The following is a 24,458-nucleotide window of genomic DNA, read 5'->3' as shown; positions in this document are numbered from 1 at the left end:
TAGAGTCGTTTTGACCTACTTCCCCTTCAGCTTATGATTTGAAATTTCATGAAGTTTGTAGCTCTGAATCACAGTAACAGTCACTTATGAATAACGTACTGACATGCTTTACTTATATGGTATAAAAGGTATACTCTAACCCCTGGAGGGGATCAAGGGTGTAGACTTGCAGCCTGCCCCTTCATCCCGCCAGCTAGTGAATAAAGATGGTTCCATCTCCTGCTTTAAGATCAACTTGGTGATTTATTGGTATCTCACCATAACAGTATCATCTCTAATCTATATCCAAATTATTTCAGAATCTAATATCAAAGGGGAGCAAATGTTGACCTTCATATTTTATTTTGCTGTTTTTACTTCATGTTTCTAAAGTAAACACCTTAAATTTAAACAACTACTGACCGAAAGCTAGCTATCACATAGGTAAAAATATCTTTAATGCTCAAAACCGGGAATAGCCTATGGAAAATGAGACACCGTCATGTAAACTTCTAGCTTTCTTGAAGACAGCAAACTGCCAAAGCTGCTATGGATTAGCTCAAGATACCAAAGCCAAGCTTCTTATTCCATAGAAATCAAACCAGAAAATAAAACACCCACCTGAAAAATATCAGTGTCTATCACAAGAAAGAATATGCAGCAAAGGGTTTGTTAAGGTTTTGCTCTTCAGGAAGGCAATGCCTTTTTCACAAGATTTCAACACACCCAGACAAGCACATTGCTTTTTGAAATTTAAAGAAAAAATTTATTGAAGATTTGAAAAACAATTCCTAAAAGATTGACTTTTCCAGAAAACTGTAGCTACACAATGCATTGCGTCTATCATGTTAAAACGTGCATAAGACACAAATACAAAAACCATGAAACAAGCCACCATTCTTCAACAATTTGAGCAAAGATATAATGCCTAAGGAACAACATGGATGACTTGCGAAGGATGGGCTCTTTACTTTAAGCACCATTAAAAAAAAAGGGGGGGGGAGCACAAATGGATGAGTGTGTTCAGTTATATACACTGAATTGAACCTTTGGCACTAGGAATCAGAGCATTTTGTCATATAGCATTAACACATATTATAAAAGTGCGTAGTGTCAAAGGAATAGAACCACCAGCATTCAAAAGCAGCTTTGTCAACTAGGCAAACACTCTACAGCATGTCTCTCTGTTGTCCATCATTGAATACACTGGTAGCAACTTTGAAATGAAATTTTAAAAAAAAAGGAAAGGAAAAGGGAGTAGTGACCCCTTTTATTTTCTCTGTTTAAATTCAAACAGAAAACAAACATCAATTCTGTTATACACTAACATCTTCAAAGTACATCATTTGTACAAGAGAAGGACTAAGAACAAAAATGTGTTTACAGAGATCCAAACACAAGTGAGCAAACAGCGCCTCCTCACACTGCTTTCCGATGGTATTCAGGAGGGGCCACTTCATAATCGCTGGCACTAAACAAAGTTGCAGAGTTCTTTGCCAGGTATCTAAAAATAAAATGCTACGCATTAAAGACTTTTAAAAAATTATTATCTTTTGATACAAATCTCTTCCTCCGTAATATAGACTATACATAAGCATTTTATTAGAAAAATATTCGCTACCCTCATAGAAAAACCACATTTATTATAACTCAGCCAAGTGAGATTATATAATATATGGCTATAAAGAAAAAGGTCAAGTATACTCCCCTCCCCTTATTTCCAAAGAAGGAACTTATGTCTTCAACTTTGAACAATTCTTAAGAAACAGCTATTATTCCTATTATATGTCAGTATTACCCACAAATACTGTAGATACTGCTTTTAGTCCTTCAAAATCGTTAAAAATAGATTCAAAAATTTACAAGTAAACTGAGCTTGAACTTGAAATTCACGCCATAAAAGAAAATTTCAAATGGTAGTTCACTTTTGTGTTCAAAGGAAATTGAAGCTGGGCATGGTAGCACATGCCTGTAATTCCAGTTCAGGAGACTGAGGCAGGAGGAGCACAGGTTCAAGAATAACCTCAATAACTTAGCAAGAACAAGACTCAAAATAAAAAATAAGAAGTGTTGGGGATGTGGCTCAGTGGAACAGCATCTCATTAGCATGTTGGAGGCACACTGGGTTTGATCCCCAAGTACCACAAAATTAAGTAAGTAATCAAGGTCCAGAGAAGATAATCATCTTTGGCAGAACGAAGGCCATTAATCAGTTTAGCTCCCTAGGCCCATGCTAAGGGAATATGGGAATCTCACAAATGACAGAATCGACAAATAGATTGCAATGGGAAAAACGAATGCTTAAATCCAAAACCTATTAAGATAATGAAAAAAATGTTCTAAATGTTCTAAGGTTTTTTTGGTCACTGTGAGAAAATCCACATATGGAAATTTACAAAGTAATAAATAAAAAACACTAACCTTTACTCCAAACAGTTCGACTATTAACTATGACTCATACTTGGAAAACCAAATCTTTTGCAAAACTTAAAAATGGTTCTTACGTGCCTCTCCACTACGACTATTTTCTTCAACTGACAACACTGTTGTCTTTCCTTATCAGTATTTGGAGCAACATCGTCCTTTTAAAAGCTGCTTGGTTGTTTAAAATTCACTATTATAAAAATACCCTCTCATAAGATGTAGCAACCAGAATTTCCCTTTTCTCCAATCTTTTAAAGGAAATTGAAGAAATGAGGATATACTTGACAAGAGGTACTCTACTACTTTTTATTATATTGTTGGACATATATTAATGGTCCTTTTTATTGCCATTTCTATAAATCTCCTATAACATGCTTTCAATCATTGGTTTGCTCATCCTTTAAGGAGTCTCTGTGTATACTAAAAAATAGTTCTTTCATGTATACTCTAAAGTACCAAAGTAAAAAATATTACATTTTTTTCATTATCTTAATAGGTTTTGGATTTAAGCATTCCTTTTTCCCATTGCAATCTATATGCCGACTCTATCATTTGTGAGATTCCCATATTCACTTATATTGTTCCATTAAATACTTATCTACATTTGTACCATTATTTACTTTGTTCTAATAATTAGTATCGATCTCTATCACACCAATTTTTAGTAAACTATACCAATTCATGTGTGTAATTTCGATCACACTTGAACTTACTTGAGGAAATCGTGAAGATAATTCAGTAATAAAGCAAGGCTCTTCTCATCCAGAGGAGTATAGGCCAACATTGCTCCAATTCGCACTAAATAAAGAAAAGAATTTAGCCAAGTTACATCCAAAGCAGCAACCACAGTTTAATTATGTGAGAAAATGCAACCATCACCAATTCCTTTAAAATTACATGATTTTAAAATCCCCCAATTTTAAAACAAGTTTTGAGATTTAACTTCTTAGGAGTTCAAATTGGAATAAAGCTGTGTGGATTTGTCCATCCCATTTTTGTGGTGCTGGGGAGTAAACCCAGGGTCTCATACATAGTAGGTAAAGCACTACATCCCTAGCTCCTGGAGTCAGAATTTTAGAATATCAGTGAGTTTACCCTTCACTCATTTAGGGAAGACAAAAAAAAAAAAAAAATTATTAAAAGCTGAAAATAAAAATCACATTTTCCAAAGGGTGTATTACCAAATAATCTCAGTAGATGTGGTGCTCCATACACCTGGGACATGGGTGCATCAGGATGATCTGCAAGGATTTCAGCATACTGTGGTCTCTCAAATTTGTAGAGCAGTTGAGTGCCCAACATTACGTTGAAGTACTCTTTTATTCCTGCCACAACTTCATTAACGGCATACTCCCTGAAAAATGAACGAAAATCATTTATTTTCACAACTGGTCACTGAAAACTGAAAAAGAATGATCCAACCAAGAGTAAGGTATTCAGGGTTGGGCCAGTGACAAAATAAGAAGGCTTCATACTTTCAAATGGTTAAATTTTAAATGATTATGTATGTACCTATGTAACTGCTTCAATTTTACCTAAAATATTCACTATTTGGCCCTGCAGGAAAAGTCTGCCAACCCCTGCATCAAACCAGTGAAATTCTATGATGGGACTAATATTCTAAAAACACAAACTTTGGTGATTACTTGGGAATAAGAATATTTAAGAAAAAAGACTAAGTATACTGGAAAGGGGTACATTCTTACTTATTATCTGTGTTTCCTCGAGATTTCTTGTAATTTGCATAATCCTCTAGAATAGAATCCACATTCTTCTTGGCAGGAAGATAAAACAGCTATGAAAACAAAAATCCATTATCAATACTAATATTCTTTTAAAAAAATCGTACTGGTAAGCTTTTATGCAGTAAAAGATCACCTAGTTATCAAAAAAGGAAAAGGCACTATTCGGTCCCTATAACATGGATAACATAGCTAAGAACTAAGATCTTAATTATATGTAGTTCCAAATAAATAACTAGTGACTATCATACTAAAGATACAACTCTAAAAACTGGCAATCTGCTAGACACACATATACTGTTATGTCTACTATAGAATTCACATTTGAATATGCCTTCATGGTATTATGAAGCCATTATTTATTGTTAGCATCTTGTGTGCTAGACTCAGTCTGAAGCAATAACAGAATTGCCTTTTCTACCCTCACACATCAATACTGTGAGGAAGGGACTATTATTCCACTAAATGTATAAAACTAAAGCACAAAACGGCCAAGAAGTCTAAAGTCACAGCTATTAATTAGGAGAGCCATAGCTTAAATCTTGGCAGCTTTGTTGCAACTGCATAATCCTCCCAACAAAACAGGATTCAGACCAAGCCCACATCTATAAATGACTAATAAGTCTTTTGAGTCTCATAATCATCAGTCATTAAGCTTTAACCTCACATAATCATCAGTCATTAAGCTTTAACCCCGTAACCTCCTACCCTATCCATGCCATTTGTCTAAAGCAATCACTGAAGTGTTCTAATTTGGCATTAAAATAACTATTATGATGTTTAATGTGTCCCTCTCTACTAGACATTCCCATCCTATAAACTAGTAAATGAGACCTAGAACCTTAATGAGATTCAGGTTCCTCTGCAGAGAATGTTGTCTGCAGGGATATGTGTGAATCTTCCATTTTCCAATGACAGAATGACAAAAACACATGCTTCTTTATTTTTTGGATGAATTCCAGCCCCAGCAACCTCCAAATATGAACTATCTCCAACATTATTTTAAATGGTCACAAACTAATTACATAGACATTTTATTCCTCTCAAAGTGATTCCTTCTGATAGTAACTGTTCAGTCTCTCAATTAAAATATTATTTATCATGCCTTTAAAATTCAAGTATCATCATCTTTGTGCTAACCAGAATATACCACATAGCTTACAATCTGTCTAGTTTTCAAGTTACCTGTTTTTGTCTGGTAATTAAATCCCAGTCATCAACAAGCCATGGTTTTAGTTCTTCAGGAATCTTTACTTTAACTTCAACTCTGTTCATAAATGTTTCTTCCTATGTAGAAAAAGTAAATAAAAATAAAACCTTTCTTAATACCAACTCTAAAACAGAGACTTTTTAAAAATTTTTTCATCTTTACAGATAAATTAACTCAAGGTCATCATTCATGCAAACAGATTTGTCATTTAAAAAGTTGTAAATGAAAAAAGACACAACTAGGAAAAAAGAATACGACCCTGAATCAGAATAATCTATTTAGTGCATTTTTATGTTAAGGTAAAAATTTTTTAGTAAATTTCCTCTTTTGGAAATGAAGCATTCTGATTTGATACATTTTAACTTAATCTTTCCATTCACTGCTGATGTCTGCACAACTACCCAAACACAACTATAAAGGTATATCGTTAATTCATAAAAGCAGTTAAATGTACTGATTTCTTACCAATCTTCAAAATCTTTCCCCAAGTGCTTATTTCAGAACACAGCAATGTTTCCAGGTATCCTATTGTTACTTATAAACTTCAACTTCAGAAATGTTATGTCAATTAGAACTCTTATTTCCAAATTCATTAACTTTGGATATTATAAATGTAATAATAAAACACATTACTACATAAGTAGGAACCCTAAACTATTATACCCATGCACACATACGTGGAGCTGATAGGATTTCATAGTATTTGCCACTGTTTTATTAAACTATGTTGAAATTTAATAAACCATCTAATATGACCTAGTAAGTCTACCCAGTCTAACAGAAATAGTCTTATATTTAAACAGAGTTTATACAACACCTGATGACAAACTGAAGGTGGAGATAATCTAGAGCTACATATGGAAACAAAGATGCATACAAATGTATCCTTTACCCCAAAATATGAAATTTCAGTAGTTAACGATGTTAGCAATGCTTTTGAGAACCAAAGTTCTATGATTACTTCTTATGACATGATTGAGACTAGATATCTTAAAAGGCCATTAAAAAACTTAAAATCTTACATTTTCAACAGTAGGATCTACCCGGGCCCTTTTCTTCCGGGGAGGCTGAGGTGTCTCACTGGTACTGCCACCATCTCCATTTCCAGGTGCTACAAAGATTCGGGGTGGGGGGGTGGGGGGGACGCCAGGGTTTGCAGGGGAGAGGTTAGCTAATTAAATAAGAAACTCTTTATGGAAAAGTCTCTTGACACACCCTCTTCATTATTTCTCCATCACATGGCTTTTTATTTGAATCTAAGAATCATAATCCTACCTGAAATACAATTTTTATGAACATCTCCATCAAACATCTAGTATAGGCTACATTTAATAATATCACCATCTTCCATTTATTAAAAACTTGATCTCAGAGAACATCGTTAAGACTAAAGCAGATGAAAATAACTAAATTCTTACTAGATTCTCCATGGTAAAAATCATCAGAGTTAGGTCTCTACCATTGTGAACATTTCTATCTATAACATTCCTGTTGAAATTCATATTTGAGACCATCAATCAATATAACTTACTTCATGTCAGTTTTTAAAAGTGAATTTAAAATGCAAATGCTATAAAGACAAAATAGTTTAATTTTAAGAAAGTTAATATCCTTACTTTTCTGTTTATTCTTTTTTGTTTTCCTAAAGGAGGGAGAAAAAAAGGAAAAAAATTATTTCTAGTAAACTATTTGTTTCAATTCCCTTTTATCATGATTAAATTCACAAAGAAACACTGCCTTTATGAATAAGATGAGATACTTAAAATAGTTTAGTGCTCGAACACAAGGATTTTTATTAGTTTAAATTCTCGCCTTCCTCCACAAAATAGAAAAATACCAAGAATGCTTTTAGGATACATATTTCCAGGATTACGTGTGTCAGAAGTTTAGAATTTATAAGAATTTATTAGTTTCATCAAAAAAAAGAAGTTTCCAAAGCTCTAATACTTTTACAATTATCTTCATTTTTCTTTCCAAAACACTAATTTTGATTTTAGATTTGCGTATTTCTTAAATACGATCCTGCTACTCCAAGTGATCCAAACTTTTACTTTCTTTTCTAAAACTATAGTCCCTCCTTTTCAATACTTTACTTTCCCCTCCTGTATCTATGGCAAAGCTGATGTATCTCCATCTATATCATCTACAATAGCAACATAATTCAGGTTTGTTTATATTTCCCAAATTATAGGTTTTGCTTCTTTGCACAATTATTTCCAAAATACAAGGAAAACTGTTGACAAACATAGCCCACAATTATGGATTACTTCTAGTGGGATCATATCATAACTCCTGAATCTTGTCTTTTACTTTTTCTATAAGGTCTTGGACTCCCTACCCCAAGAATTCAAATTAACTTATGTATGGTTATAAAAACAAAAATCTATACAATCTGAAATACAGGTTTTTCCCTGTCCTTATAAAGTTAACTTTTTAAATTTTTTAGAAAATTTTTTTAGTTGTAGATGGGCCAAATACCTTTATTTTATTCACTTTATTTTTATGTGGTGCTGAGGATCGAACCCAGTGCCTCACAAATGCTAGGCAAGTGCTCTACCACTAAGCTACAACCATAGTTCCTGTCCCTGTAAAGTTAACATTTACAATACAAATATTACGAGGACAGTATGAGTCAAGATTAAGCATAAAATTTACTTATACCTGCTAACAATACATGAAGACCAAGAGACTTTACATTCAAATCCTTATACTCTCACTCTAGAAAATTAAAAATATTGACACAATTGATCTTGACTCTGAAAAATCTGAAGAATAAACTGTACTTCGATGAATCCCAGTAGTAAGGGCTCTGTATTACTGCTTCAACATTCTTGCTCATTATATTTATGAAGCATGCAAACTAAGTTTATGTCTCCAAATTTCTTATAGGAAACTGACTCACTAAAAATGAATCACCAAAGCAGAGCCTACATAAGTCCTAAGTGCCAACAAAATTCACATTCCTTATTGAGAAAATAAGCACACAACATAGAAGACGTAGACTTCCAAAGAAGTGAATGTAAATCTGGTTCTCCTGGTATCTTATAATAGCCAGAAGCATTTATATGTATTCAGAGAAAGCTATACAATTACCAAACATTAAAGATGGACTAGGGCAATATTGCACACTAAAATCACATTAAAACCTCAAAGCAAAATGGTAGAATCCTTAAAATCACCTACATATTTAATTGCTCTTTTTCAGGGAGGTGAAACTGGAGATTAATCACAATGGCTTTACCACTGAGCTACATCCTTAACCCACTCCCCCCTTTAAAAATTTTTTTTTATTCTAAGACTAAAAGTCTTGCTCAGTTATCTTAGCTAACCTCAAACTTGTGATCCTCCTGCCTCAGCACTTAAAAGATCAGGTAGACAATGTAGAGAGGTTTCCATTTTTCAAGGATGGGAACCTGGAATTTAAAAACTTTACCTCATGTAGTTAACTGAGTCATTCACAACACTTTGCACTCAAACAAAAAAATTAAAAACTTGAGCACACTGTCACTTTGATTTCTATACCAACTTTTAGCACAGTGAAAAAAAAATTAATTATGAACCAAAGTATTACTGATAAAAATCCATCATTTTTATTTAGAAAAGAGAAAATGGTTGCCATTTAAGAACTGCTGATCAAATTCTAATGAATACCACTACACAGCTGCTTTCCAAAGAACCAGAACATGGAAATATATTATTTATAATTTTTTTAAAAAGTCATGAGAACTGGGGTTGTGTCTCAGCGTTACGAAGTGCTTGCCTAGCACGCGTGAGGCCCTGGGTTGTTTGTGCCCTCAAAATGCACAATTACCTTTTATTACTAATACTTAAGACTTTTAAGAAGAAAAGATCAATAACTCTAAAACCAAGTGCACACAAATATTTCACCAGTTGAGGAAAAGTACCCCTTCAGATAAATCACACTTGAAAGCATGTTTTTTCCCTTTAACAAGAAGCATGTGACTATTCATTAAAATGACTTGTTCTTTTAAGTAAAATATTAAAGTATAAAATAATAATTTCTGAAAAAAATTTTTTTGGGGGGGGCTCTACTGGGGCCTGAATCCAGGAGTGTTTTACCAATGAACTCTAATCCCAATTCTTTTAATTTTTTATTTTGAGACTCAGTCTTGCTAACTGGCCCAGACTATAGTCTTGATCTTGTCATCCCTCCCATATAGCTGAGATTACAGGCATGTCCACCACACCTGGTCAATCTTTATGTTCTTATATATGTATCTCTGAATTACTAAAAAAGCAAATATTACCAAAAAACTATCTCAAAACTTGTGTCCTGATAATGCAATACTATCTAAAACATTACACGTGAATATATTTACACGTCTTCAATGTACTTAATTTCAATGAACTTTACATTTAATAATGGTTTAAATTTTATGTTATATATAGTTTATCACAACAAAAGGGATGTTTCCAAGGAAAATCAAGTACTATTATTAATATGTACTTTTGGCAACTAACAAGCTGGTATCTGAGAAATGGGACTCTCATTGGCATTTTTTTAAATTCTTACCATTCCAAAGTTGTTTTTTGTTTTTGTTTTCGGTGGTGGTATTGAGTAACTGAACCCAGTGGTGCTCTACCACAAAGTCACACCCCCAGTCCTTTTACTTTTTGAGACAAGGTCTCAGTAAGTTGCCCAGGCTGGCCTCAAACTTGCAATCCTCCTATCTCAACCTTCCAATAGCTGAGAGTTTGGGATTACAGATGTGAGCCAACCACACCTGGTCAAAGTTTCCACTTTCAACAGTCTAACACCTAGTGAGTATTAAGTTTGAATTACAGTACAAAACAGTATGCAAAATTGAAACAAAGAACTTCTTACACTTCAACATTTTTCTGTTGCAAACCGGATGTCTTCTTTCCTGGAGCAGCCCCTCTCATCTTCCCCTCTGCATACTGCTCCCTTCAAAAATAATTACGATAAGATCATCATAAACATGAAAAAATGAATTGTGCCAGCCTAATGTTAATCTGTAATTTATATTCAAATCAAGGTTCCCAAACTTATACACATACTGGAACCAAGTTTTTATAAGTTAGACAAATGGACAATATATTTACAAAAATCAAAACTCAGTAAAGAGCTAGGCTCTTCTATACCAAAATTAAAACAGATGGTGTCTCATATGACTGAAAATTCCATTTCTGCTTTGGAATTCACTAATCCCAATGTTTTCTTTTAATTTGATCCCAGTACTTTTAATACGCATTTCAGCTTTGAAATTAAATGAGAACAATTACCCTACACCACAGTCTTTCAGGTTGCTTTTTGCCCTGTTTCCAGAGATGAATAATAGTAACAGGAACACCTCTTCTCATTCCCCCAACTGTGCCTTCCACAGAGCCCAAGAGTTACGACAGCAGTTTTAACAATGGGTTTATGCCTACAGCAATTCTCAACAACATTCAGCTCTGTTTTCTACCAAGCTCTAAGGACAGATTCAAATAATGATAGGTTGCTATTTCCTTTACCTAGCTAGAAAAAGCTTGTCTGATTACTTGAAATCAAAGCCGTAACAAAGCCACTGACAGGTACCAAAAATCATTTTACAGGCAAGCAACATTGATTCCCACTATTCATTCTTTGTCCCAAATCTAATTTACAGACATTTGTCTTCAATATGCATTTTTCAAAACAATCTTACTGATTGGCTTTTTGGAGTTCTCGCTGTTTCTGCAGATTGGTGTCCACGTACTTGAGTACTCTGCTCTCTGGAACCCATTCATCCCAACTGAAAAAGAGTAAAAATATCATTCAAAAACATTTTCATTATGATTCAGACTCTATCCTCCAATTAATTTTTAAAGATCCAAGAGGCAAGCCTTTGGATCACTGAAATAATGTAAAGGGGCACTACAAATCCATTCTGAACTAAAATGAAATCTATACAAAGTGTTTTGTAAAGAAGGAAAACTTTATGTTCTCAGAGGTAGCGTTCCAAATCTAAGCCGCCAGAATTTAAAAGCAGATTATTCAAATCAGTTTTAGAAATAGCTAAATAATGTGGTACTTAAAGATTGTCTAAGCAATTAGCCTTATGGAACGAAAATATCTTAATATTTTCCAACTGCCAAAGATGAAACACAAGTCCATAATAAACTGACCAAAACAAACCAAAAAAAACCCCCTAAAAGCAATGATCTTGTTAGTTATATGTAATAACTAAATAGAGGCTCTACCTTATTTTCATCACCTGTAAAATGGGGATAATTAGAAAAAGTACCTATATCTCACAGGGTTATTATGAGAATACATGCAAAACACTTCAGTATCCCCCACATAAAAACAAACAGTATGTCAAGGAACATATTAAAAACTCTACTAACACTCACCATCTACATTACTCAGCTAAATTTGTATATTAAAGGTATTACAACAGGGGGCTGGAGTTGTGGCTCAGTGGTAGAGCACTTGCCTAGTATGTGTGAGGCACTGGGTTTGAGATTCTTAGTACATGTAAATAAACGAATAAAATAAGGTATATCAACATCTAAAAAATAAAAAAATAAAATTTTTTTATAAAGTATCACAACGGGCCAGGTGAAGAGGCACATGAGGCTCCGGTAGCTAAGGCAGGGGGATCTAGAGTTCAAAGCCAGTCTAAGTAACTCAGTGAGACCCTGTCTCTAAGTAAAATACACAAAATAGGACTGGGGATATGGCTCAGTGGTCAAGTGCCCCTGAGTTCAATAACCAGTACCAAAAAAAGATTTAGAAAGTATTACAATGGTTTATCAGATTATACCATCCCTCATTTTCATTCACTCACAAATTTCTGAGGCTGATCAGAGGGCTTTTCTAAAATACTAAAAGGTAGCATCACTCTATTAAAATGTTGATAAGGCATTCTGGCACTTCTGCTAGTGTTCATTTAAAGACAGTATTTCTGGACATTACTTAGGGAATGCTGAACTTTTTGAACAAAGTGAGCCTTTTCTCCTGCTGATGGAGCTCCCTTAGTGACACAATTAGGTGTACTCTCAAAGCAATGTCTTTTATTTAACAATTTCCCACCTCTGACCTCTTATAGAATATAGCCAAAGGAAAAAAAAATTAAATAAAAAGCAATCCTCAACACCATTCCTAGAGAAAACTTTAAAACATGCATTTACCTAGAGGTCAGGAGGGGGTGGTGTACTGAGGGAGCTCCTTCAGGAACAGGAAAAAGGGCTACAATATCCTCACGTGTCTTCAAAGTTTTTTCAGAGCGCCTGGGCCTCACAGCACTTCTGATACAGACAGCATAGTACAAAGTAATCTCAGTAACTAGGTGCAGAATTTAGCTTAAGCTTTATTAAGATTCATTTACAAATGGAATATTTGAATGTCTGTGTCAACAAATTCCAATAAGATTTTTGAAAATTTAGAAATATCTTAGTATTTTATTGTGCTTTTGAAAGAAAGTATAAACTAAAATTTAGGAAAATTTCGATTTGGGGATTGAAGTTTTGGTATTTTTTAAGATAGCCTATAAACATTTTAAAATGAAGATTTTTTTAAAAAGTATACATTTATATCTACTCCAATTCTCCATAAATCAAAGGGAGCTAATTTTTAACTGTCATGCATTTTAGAGACTTTCAAATCCCTTCCCCCAAACTGTATGTAGTAAAAACCCTGATATAAAAGCCAAGTCAACACTTGTTTCCTTTATAGGTAAACAGCTGAAAATCCTTGCCAAAACCAAGGAAAATTAAATGGACAGCATTCTTTGCTCTGAGGAGTACCTTTACAATGGTAACAAACTGCAGGCCACTCAAAATTTTTATAAGTCAAGCATAAAAGAATCTCAGAATTTTCTAAGATAGCTTATGACTAATTCCCAAAGTCACAATCCATGAGCAGAACATAAAAAGTATTAAATAAAAACACAACATAACTTGCTGGGCATTTGATTAACTCCCTCCATCTTTCAGAATGGATCTAAAGGTTTCTCTCTGCTTTCTAAAGATCAATTTTTTTTTTCAAAATCATTATGTTTATATACCAATTCAACCACAAAAAAAGACATCTGAACATTAATATACTTCAATAGACCTATGGGGGGGCACAACCCTAACATCTACAGGGGAGTGGGGGGAAGGGAGGGGTGATGGGAATGGGAAAGACAGTAGAATGAATCAGACTTAACATTCCTATCCTGGTATATGAATACACAACTAGTGTTAACTCCACATCATGTACAACCACAAGAATGGGAAGTTATGCTCCATGTATGTATATATGTCAAAATACATTCTACTGTCAGGTATAACTAAAAAGAAAACAAAAACAAACAAAACCCCTAATATCTAATGACATTTCTTTAAATTTCTTGAGGTGAAAAAAACATCTACAGAAACCTACCATTTATTTATTACTGATCTATAATACATCCAAGGGGGGAAATGTTATTTTTTTGAAACAGTGAAGTCAGAAAATAGAAGCATTTATTTTCACAATCTCTGACAAACTACAAGAGCCACTTAAAACCCAGTCAATAAGCTATATACATGTTATTTTATATAAACTTATTATATATGAAAAAGAGTTACACACAAAAACTGTATTCACAGTTTAAAGTCAAATTCTAAACTATTCTTTAAAAGTGTGAGGGGCAGGGGGAAGAGTAGGCCTTTCCCATAAATATGCTTTGTGTTTTTCTTTGATATCCTATGCATACTTTAAACTTCCCCCGCCTACAGTATGCTTAAGATATATTCTTTCCTGTAGAGAATGGAGATTCTCATTATAAAAAACACTCTCAATTTAACTGGGTATCAGAATATCAAAATATGTAATATAGGTCTAATGATTACTGAAGACTGAAATGCACTTTCAACACTTCACTTTTTAAAATGGAGAGAAAGCTATGAGATACACCACACCAGGATCACAAGAATTTTACTCTTTCTGGATATCAGTCAATTTAAAATCAGTTTACTTTCTGAAACACCAAAAGACACTTTTTGCCATTATTTTCCTAATTTCTCAGTATTTTAAATGCAAGACAATAAGTCCAATCTGAGGTAATACTGCCCACTTATAATTAGAAATACCATTACCATGAGATTATTTTCTATGCTAAAACATTCTGCATCTTGTTCAGTATGGTAGTTACATGTGTATCTTAAAAATTGATGTACAAACAGTATTTGTGCATTCAATGTATGTAAGTCATGTTCCACTAAAATAAAAACAAACGTTTTCTCATTTTAAAAAATCTCACCAATTATCAAAACAAATTCATGCAATTTTAGATTTCTACCTTTCCACAACTGTACCAACGGAACAGAAGTTAAAGGTCTAATATTCCCTCTTAGCTAAGAGCATTTAAAATATAGAAAAATTTTCCTAATGAAATAAATTTAACAGGGCACAGTGACACATGCCTGTGATCCAGTGACTCAGAATGCAGAAGCAAGAGGACTCAAAATTCAAAGTCAGCCTCAGCAACTCAGGAGGAAAACTATTTCAAAATAAAATTTGTGTTTGCTTCTGCAGCATATATACTAAAAATTGGAACAATACAGGTTAGCATGGCCCCTGCACAAGAATGATAAGCAAATTTATGAAGTGTTCTCTATTTTTAAAAAATAAATAAAATAAAAAATGGGCAAGGAGTATAGATAGCTCTGTGGTAGAGTGCCCATGTTCAATTCTAAACACTTTTTTGGGTAGGGGTGCTGGGTCGGTCACCTGCACAGAAACTACAAAAAAATCAAGGGACTGAGGCTGTAGCTCAGTGGCGGATGCTCTGGGTTCGATCAGTAGCATCGCATAAAAATAAACAAATAAAATAAAGGCATGCTGTCCATACACAATTACAAAAAAATTTTTTTTTTAAAAGATCAAGGTCAGTGGGCCAATAAATTTAGTAGAAACTTTCCAAAGCAGGAACATTCATCAAATTAAATGGCACTGATCCCATAGTAAACCAGGTACCAAAGCCTGGGTCAGATGAGACAAAGCATTAAGTTACTAGAAACAACTGCTAAGTAACTAGGTTCCTGGCTAGTTATGCTATCTTTGAAGCATAAGATATCATTACAGAGTTAACTAAAAACATTTCATAGTAAAATTACAAAACATTCAATTACAGGCACCAAAAAAAGGCCCAAATAAATTTATTAGATGAAGTTATTTGTGGGACCCAAGAAAAACACCCAACAGTGAGAAAAAGTTTTACTGGTTGGTTTGAAAATTAGATTCTTTACTTGAATTTCTGCATCTGCATTTAAACCATATGCTAAGTTCACATAAATAACTTTCTATATATTTTATATTTCTAAATTTCACAAAAATGGGTTGGTAATTTTTTTCATATTTTCAAACCAATTTTTATATTCTTTTCTTTTTTACACAGAACCCAACTAGTTTTGAGTCTAACTGCTTGAAATAACACATACAGTCACTGGGTTGATACTAAAGGCTAAAAAATTCAGGCTATACTAAAATATACTAAACCATAAAAAAAAGTGGGTTGTCTGCCACTCATCATTCAACCACCATTAGACACCACACTAGAATCTGAGAAATACCTCCAAAAATCAATTGTGTATAAAATAAAATGGTTAAAGGCACAATGGTGTACACATCTATAATCCCAGTTAATGAGGCTGAGGCAGCTCGAAGGTCAGCCTTGGCAACTTATCAAGACTGTCTCAAAAATAAAATAAAGGACTGGGATGTAGCTCAGAATAGAATGTTTCTGGGTTCACTTTCCAGTACAATAAAAGAATGAAAAAAAAGGACTAGTGACTCTAATTTCTGTTTCTTCATATTACAAATGGCTCACCCTTGCTTCAATATGTACTATAGTACATTAAAACATCACAAAAATTGCTTTTAAAAATCCAATACTCACTTTTTATTCCAACCACTGTAATGTATAAAGTATTTCACTTGTTTGTCCTTTATGGCAACTTTAACACACTAAAATGAAAAATAAAAATTCACTTAGAAATACTTTTTAAGAAACAAGAAAGACACTTTCTAAATATCTGAAGTATTCCATCTTTCAAGGACACACTACACAAACCTTATGGCTAACAAAATTAAGAAAACAAAACTTGACTCTAAACACCAAGATTTTAGAGAATTTACATTACAAATTTTGTTGGACAAAAGGTCCATAGCATAAAAGGCCTCCCTAAACTTTAAATCGATGAGCTAGTTAAGCTATCTAAACACAGCTAATTAAAACTATATTCTTGTCCTTTTTAATAAAAATCTGTAGTCAGGAATTTCCTTCATTCCAAAACAATTTCATTAGCTTATGAAAGACAATATACTGATTTGTTTCAGAAAAATCAGCTAAAATTCTTTCAAAAAGCAATCAAGTCAAAGTGAACTATTAAAGTCATTAACTCTGACAAGTGATGATTATCTGGTTTTGGATTTAAAAGTGTTCAGACAGAAATCAAACTTGGGCTTGGGGTGGTGGTTCAGTGGTAGAGTGCTAGTCTAGCATGTGTGAGGCAACAGGTTCAATACTCAGCACCACATTTAAAAAAAAAAGGTTATCGTGTCCATTTACAACTAAAAAACATTAAAAAAAAAAAATCAAACAAAGCAATGTTTTAAGTTATTTAAATAGCCATTTAAAAAATTGTTCACTGGGAGTGTTTTGCTGCCAGAAAGAAAAACTAGCCAGTTTAGTTTGCCAAAAGTTCTAACAACAGAAATAACACTCAAAATACGAATGACAATAGGGACTAGTGATTTAACAGAAAGTGAAAATGATTAGCCAGAACTGACAATTTGTAATTATGCTAAGAATATTTTCACAGAGAGATAAAACTATTCATTAGTAATTTATGCAGAAATAGCCTTTAAATATCATGCTATTTTATATTTTATAATGTTCATGGGTTTTGTTTGTTTGTTTTGGTGGTACCAGGATCCAACCCAGGGCCTTAAGCATGCTAGATAAGCACTCTACTACTGAGTTATTCTAGAAACCCCTATGTTCAATTTTTAAAACTACTACTATTAAAAGTATAGTCAAGTCTTATATATGTGTCCTGGACTGTGAATGCAGCTCTGTGGCAGAGAAGGCTTAGTTAGCATAAACAAGGCCCTGAGTTTAATCACCTTCCCCCGCCTCCCCGCAAAACTTTGTGCTTAAAAAAAAAAAAAGTTATCAGAAGTTCAGGTACACTGGCTCACGTGTGTAATCCCAGCTGCTCGGGAGAATGAGACAGGGAAGACTGCAGGTTTGAGGCCAGCCTCAGCAACACAGCAAGACTCATTTTGTCTCAAAAAATAAAAAGGGGTGGGGATGTAGCTTCAGTGGTTAAGCACTGGGCTGGGATATAGCATTTCAGAAGTGCTCAGTGGTTTAATTCAATTCCCAGTATTAAAAAAAGTTATCAAAAACAAAATATTTTTTTGACTGAGCACAATGGTACATGCCTTAAACCCAGCTACTCAGAAAGCTAAGGCAAGAGGATCCCAAGTTCCTGGCCTGCCTGGGCAACTTAGGGAAACCTTGTCTCAAAACAAATACTGCCTCCCCACTGCCAAAAAAAAGTACTAAGGATGTAGCTCAATGGTAGAGTGCTTACCCAGCATGCACAAGGTTCTGAGTTCGATCCTGAGCATCACAAAAATAAACAAATTAATTAAAATGCATTATGTTTATTTTTGGCTATCAGTCTTTATAACCTGAGCACACAATGATAAAGTAGGGAGCCCGCTTGCCAAGATTTGAAAGTAGCCAGCCCATCAATAAATAGAAAAAAATAAATAAATAAAAATAAATAAATAAATAAATAAATAGAGGTTAAATATACTCATTTTTAATACTGGAGGTTACTTTTTTTTTTTTTTTTGCAGTGCTGGGGATTTGAACCCAGGGCCTTGTGCTTGCGAGGCAAACACTCTACCTACTGAGCTATATCCCCAGCCCAGAGGTTACCGTTTAACATAAAACTATCAGCTCAATTCTTACTCAGCACATTATATTTACATACGAAAGTAACCAGCAGCCCCCCACACACAATTATTAACTACAAAATGCTATTTCCTCTCACAGACAACCTTCACTTTCTAACATTCCCCTCAAATGCTACTTTACCTAAAGGGTCTTCTGTACGTTAAATAAGAGTAGGAACATTTTTTAACTTATTCGACGGGAAACAAAAGGGGGGGGTGGGGTGGGCGGGAAATCTGTGGACTATGAACCTATGAAGAAAAGGCAATCTCTTACTGAACACAACAAAGAAAACATTAAAAGTCAGATTTAATCAGTAATTTTGGCCAACTTCTCAAAAGATTTCATACCTTTGCTTCATAAAGGAGAGGCCCATGAAAGCACAGTACTCGCTCACCTGCAAAAGTAAAAAAAAGTACTATATTAATTCTAATCTCTTTCCATATATAGATTCAAATCTGAGAATCATCACATTTTATTATGATATTTCTAACAATATTAGGAAAAATGGGTAAAGCACATGGAGCAACACTTCAGATTCAACTTCACCACAGCTTATGCCAGAGCATGTGAGATAAAAAAACAAAAAACATTAAGAATATCAATTTATTTAAATCATCTATCAACTGCTAAGCAAATCTACTACCTACTACAGCTACCTATAAAGAAGGCTGATTGTTTTGGTCTATCAGTATCATTCAGGAATTGAATTTTTTATTTTTTTATTTTTACAGAATGCATTCTGATTCACTGTACACAAATGGGGTACAACTTTTAATTTCTAGGATTGTACCCACTGGAGATTCACACCATTTGTGTACACACAGGATAATGATATTTGTCTCATTCCACTATCTTACCTTCCCCACCCTCTCCCTCCCCTTTTCCCTTTACACAAATCCAATGCTCTTCTATTCTTCCTCAGGAATTCAATTTTTAAATGCTTTTTTTCACATATTTTTCTAAGTTTTAGGAACTTAAGCCTCCACCTACATCTCTACTTCCAACGTTTTCACTTAGTAAAATATTCTACATATTAAAATTTCAATGTGCATGCAAGCTGGCTAGATTTTTAAGGTATTCTACCTACATTCCTCAAATGTGTTCAATAATGTATAATGAACACAACAATAGACAAAAAAAATCCTCACCTTTAGAATTTACACTATATTGAGCTCACCATTAGAATATTCAAATCATATAAAACCTGAGAGACTGGTACTTGATGGGACTTGAGACACATCTCTGCTGATGAAACAAATCATGCAGGCAATTTCTGGTAATGCCTCAGGTTACCAGAAATTGATATGTAGTAGAAATAGATTTCACACACAATTTTCTGTCCATTTGGTTTCAACACACCCAGAGGTACTTAAAAGTATCCAACAGGGTCAGCTCCTTTAGCAGTAAAACTGAAGTAACCTACTAGCCCAATTCTTTAGAAACTGTTGACTATAGGTTTCACCATTTAAAAAATATATTGTAATGCTTTTAAAGCACAGCTTTAAAAAATAATCAACTATAATTATGGACATACCTTCAACCTACAATAGTCATTCCACGGCAAATCTAAATATTCATTTCTCAATACAGTTACCTGACGTTGGGTGTGACTTATGGTGCAAGGCACTGGCAGATTAATAAAGGATCCTCACACCTAGACAAATAGGTTTGTACAATTTCCTGGATTTCATACTGTAACTACCTTCATAAGCAATAAAGAGAATGCCTAATGCCTCAAGAGAAGGAAGACAGTGTAAACAATTTGCACAAAAGCACTGAAATGTTAGACACTACCAGAAAAACTTGTAGTTCACTACCACTGGAGCACAGGATAAACATGTGAAAGTCACAGAAATCATTAAACATCATACAGGTCATAATATGAAGTTTGAATTTTATTCTACACAAGACTTCCCAAATTTGACTAAACATCTTTTAGAGTATTTTTAAAATTATGTATTTAATTTCAAATCTCACCAGAGACAGATGTTCCTGTAACCTCCAGTAGCTTCACTATTAAATCAAAGTTCTCATAAAATTGTTGTACAGTTCCTCTTTAAAGAATTATTGCTAGAGGGTACTGGGCCTATATCCAGTTTGAATTTAAGGTGATTAGTCAGGGCTGGGTTTGTAGCTAGGGGTGGACGGAGCACTTGCCTCCCACATGAGGCAGTGGGTTTGATCCTCAGCACCACGTAAAAATAAATAAATAAAATAAAGGTATTGTGTCCATCTACAACTAAAAAAAAAAAAAAAAATTAAAAAAATATGCAAATAAAAAAGAGATTAGTCAGACTTCTCCAACAGCCCAGAAACAAGAACCAAATTGGATAAAACTATTCTGCTAATAAACAGCAGCACCCATGATCAGATACATGCCTCCTCATTTCACTCTACAGGTACATTTTCAAGGCATTCTGAAATAGCCTTTTTTCTTTCTTTCTTTTTAAATGTTGACTGCTGCCACCAAAAACAACTACACTGAAGCCCTCTTGGACCTCTAGCTACCTGTCTCAAATATTCTGTGGAAAAAACACAGCTACCTGAGGAGTATGAACCAAAAATTTTTTTAAAAAGCCTATTTTTCACAGCAGTGGACAAAAAAGATGGGTAATTTGGGGAAGCAGCAACCTTAAACCTTTCTCCACCTTTAATGCTTTCTAGTATCTAACTACAAAGGTAATTCTGCCCAAATGCTATCAAATTCAAAGTTAATGGAATTCCAATTTCCCATTCTACTACTGGTTGGTGCTTTACTAGGAACATCACTCAGTCTCTTAATTCCTGACTGAGAATTGGTCTCCCTTCAGACAATGACTAGATGTCCACAACATTTTTTTACCTTATTTTTTTGCGGGGAGGGGTAGTACTGGGGATGGAACTGAGCTACAGCCCCAAACCCTTTCATTTTGAGAGAGGGTCTCACTAAAGTTCCCAGGTTTGCTTCCATCTTGCCATCCTCCCGTCTCAGCCTCCAGAATCACTGTGATTACAGGCTTGTGACACTGTGCTATCCTATGCTTTATTATAACTTCACGTAGAAGACCAAGCCCAGTGCAAAGTCACTGTGCTTAAAATTACTTACAGAAAATATATTTTAGCATATGAGAAAAACTTATGCATTTGTAAGAATTTGGGGAGGAAAAAAACTGATAATTCTTACTTCTACTCTTCTACAGTGTTTCAAGATAATTTTATCAACACTAAATATTTTCAAAATATTCTGAATATCTTAAAATTTTTAAAAGATTATACAATTCAACTTTGAAACTCATGTGAAAACAAACATGGAAAATAACTGCAAATACAGAGGACCTTAAATAGCTTTCACAATCTTGCCCAGGGGTGCCTTTGTTCCTAATCTCCAATTACACCACTTCAACCAGCACAGGGATTCTGTTTAGCTGTTATTCTCCACCTCATTCTACCATCCTAACTAAAGCACTTTCCTTCCTCCAAAAGGTCACCCTGATTGCCCCTCTGGCAGAATACTGGGATCGTTTTTTTGTGCCTTGACAGCTTGGTGAAGCTTTATGGGCCTCTTGTAATATTTTAATAAATACGTAAAACACACCGTATTACAAAAGAAAACAGCTGCTGAAATGGTTTTCAAAACTATTTTAAACATCTCTTTCTCTAATATTAGGGAGTGCCTTATTTGATGCAGTAAACAAGATTTAGCTGCTGAGCCAATTAACTACAATTCTGAAGCAAAAAGCATAAATAATATCTTAATAATAAGCCAGGAGGCCCGGCGCAGTGGTGGGCACCCGTAATCCCAGCGGCCCGACAGGACGATCCAGAGTTCAAAGCCAGCCTCAGCAACAGCGAGGCGCTAAGCAATTCAGTGAGACCAGTCTCTAAATATAAAATAGGGCAGAGGTGGCTCGGTGGTTGAGTGCCCCAGAGTTCAATTCCCGGTACAAAAAACTAAGCCAGGCCTGGTAGCTCAGCCTATAATTCCACAACTCAGGAGGCTGAGGCAGGGCGATTCCAAGTTCTAGGTCAGCCTCAATAACTTACAGAGACCCTGACTCAAAATAAAAACTTTTTTTAAAAGGGAGGGTGCTGAAGATGTAACTTAGTGGGTAAAGCGCCCTGGGTTCCATCTCCAAAACCAAAAATAATAGCTTACTCTATTTTCCAGGTAACACAAAAACATAAAAATGTACTGCTGGGGCTGGGGTTGTGGCTCAGTGGTAGCGCTTGCCTGGCACGTGAGAGACCCTGGGTTCAAACCAGTACCAAAAAAACAAAAACTTATTTTGAAACATCTAGCAGAAAAAACGAAATCTATAAATGTCAGTTTACCAAAGTGGGAGATAAAGGGTCACGAATCACCCAAATACCCCTGAAGCCCCTTAAATACATCATAAAGTTAAAACATATACTTAGGTTTGGGGCTTATAATTCGTAAAAGTAATTTTAACACATTAAAATTTGAAAAATTGTAAAATAAGAAAGTTATGGAGGCGTCTGGACATGGAACTTACAGTAACTGGCACGTACATGCATAGAAAAGGGCGGTTTTAAAGCGTTCCTCCTTGCCTATAGTTTTCCTTCCTTTTCACTTTACTCTTAACCCTCTTGCCTAAAGAGATGTGCTGAAGACACTGGAAAAGCTGCCTTCGCTGGAAGTCAGATTCTAACGTCAGTCAAGACTCGTCGCTCAAAACCCAAAATAAGCATCAACAAGCTTTCAAATCATTGCAACTACTCAAACTGCTATATTTTTAAAAATCACGTTAAGACAAGGACTTATAAACAGAAAGGCCTTAACAACTAAAGTCGTTTTTAATTACTTTTTACGAGCGACCGCACAGGGAGAGTGCACTCACTCTACCACAGGATTTTGGCGCTCTGCTCCTTAGGGAGCTAAAGTGATGCCTTCAGGCAACACCAAGCAGACGAAAACGCCCCACCCGCTCCTCGAGATTTTTTTCCCCCTCAATCTCCACCCACCACTCTGAGGATAACGCTAACACCGGCCTGCGCGTGGTCGCCGAGCAAGGGGGCGCTGCATCTGCCCTGAAGCGGCGCCGGCAAACGGAGCCGAGACGCCGGCGGCCATGATAGCGCGGCCATCTTGCAGCGGCCATTTTACAACGCAGTTCTCCCGCTCCGGGGCGCCAAACCCACCCCCACGCTCCACAGAGCCTTGTCTCCACCAAACGCTTCAACCACCCCCGTGGATGGGGTGGGGGGGCTCCAGACGGCCCGGGACAGCCAGCCGTTGCTACCCACGCGGTCCGACGCCCGACGCGAGGTCCTAACACAGGGGCCGCTCCTCCCCTCCCCCGCGCCACATCACTTCCCCTAACCGCCGCCATCGCGCCCCCGTCGCCTCCCTACAATAGGCTGCTTTCTCCGCGCCCTCTTCCTCAGAACAATAACAAACATACACGAAGGCCTTGCAACGCGCCAGTTGCTCCCTCTCCCACTGCGATGCCCAAGTCACGCTTTCGCCTCACAAAGCCCTTTTTCCAGATGACGCACTAAAATCGCCCTCTGCAATGCGATTACCCCGCACAAAGCAGGGCCCGCCACCTTCTATGGGCGCAGCCCGCGCTTCCCCCGGTCCACAAACCTCGACCGTCCCGAGCCCGCCTCCCTCTCCTGCGCCGTTAGATGCCTTTTCCCAAGGGCACAGACTCACCCTCCTGGAATTTCGGCTTCGGGTCCTGCTTGGGCGCCATTTATAAGTGATTCGCCGCCTCCTCCTTCTCCCACCACCCCCGACTACCGCCCCCTACTCTCTACCCCACCCAACTTCGCGTCAGACGCGCCGTCAGGCACAGCCAGCTCTACATCCTGGGCCGGATTTGCCAGCGCCCGCAGACCTCACAGCGCAGCGACCCGCGCAGCCGCCGCTCCAGCCAACGGCTGCCCGCCGCGCACGCGCCCCTGCGCCCGCGCCGCCCCGGGGCACGCCGGGAAGCGTAGTTCCGAGTCCGTTGAGACGCAGCGGGGGGAAGGGCGGGCGACCCCACGCGCCCCTCCCCCACCTTGAGCCCCCTCCCTCGCGCTGCTCTGGCGGTTAGAGCCCCGAGTCGATCGTGCGTGTCGTTAGGGCGGAGTGGGGGTGGGGCGAGTGAGGCACGGGACCATCCGCGACAGAAGAACGGGAAAGGCCGGGTACTCAGCCCCAGGAACAAAATA

The 24,458-nt window shown here is 36.2% G+C and overlaps 1 protein-coding gene across 2 annotated transcripts; it reads right to left on the bottom strand.

Annotated features, from left to right (window-relative positions):
* Positions 1–681: 681 nt before the first annotated feature.
* Positions 682–24,101, bottom strand: MORF4L1 (mortality factor 4 like 1). Of its 2 annotated transcripts, none has more exons than XM_079129392.1 (13): positions 23,956–24,101; positions 18,647–18,693; positions 16,227–16,294; positions 12,493–12,606; positions 11,025–11,111; positions 10,202–10,282; positions 6,972–6,997; positions 6,378–6,466; positions 5,331–5,432; positions 4,110–4,198; positions 3,585–3,757; positions 3,117–3,201; positions 682–1,483 (listed from the first exon to the last, which is right to left on the bottom strand). In XM_079129392.1, exons 1-13 carry the CDS (start codon positions 23,993–23,995, stop codon positions 1,399–1,401), a joined length of 1,086 nt encoding a protein of 361 aa, XP_078985518.1. In that variant the 5' UTR covers positions 23,996–24,101; the 3' UTR covers positions 682–1,398. The 2 variants fall into 2 exon arrangements, with proteins under 2 accessions (XP_078985518.1, XP_078985517.1); XM_079129391.1 differs by having other exon boundaries at positions 12,493–12,609; positions 23,956–24,098.
* Positions 24,102–24,458: the final 357 nt, after the last annotated feature.

This window comes from Sciurus vulgaris (genome assembly GCF_902686455.1).
Source record: "Sciurus vulgaris genome assembly, chromosome: 2".
NCBI lineage: Eukaryota > Metazoa > Chordata > Mammalia > Rodentia > Sciuridae > Sciurus > Sciurus vulgaris.
The sequence above is the reverse complement of the archived record's forward strand: the minus strand, read 5'-3'. Positions and strand labels throughout refer to the sequence as shown.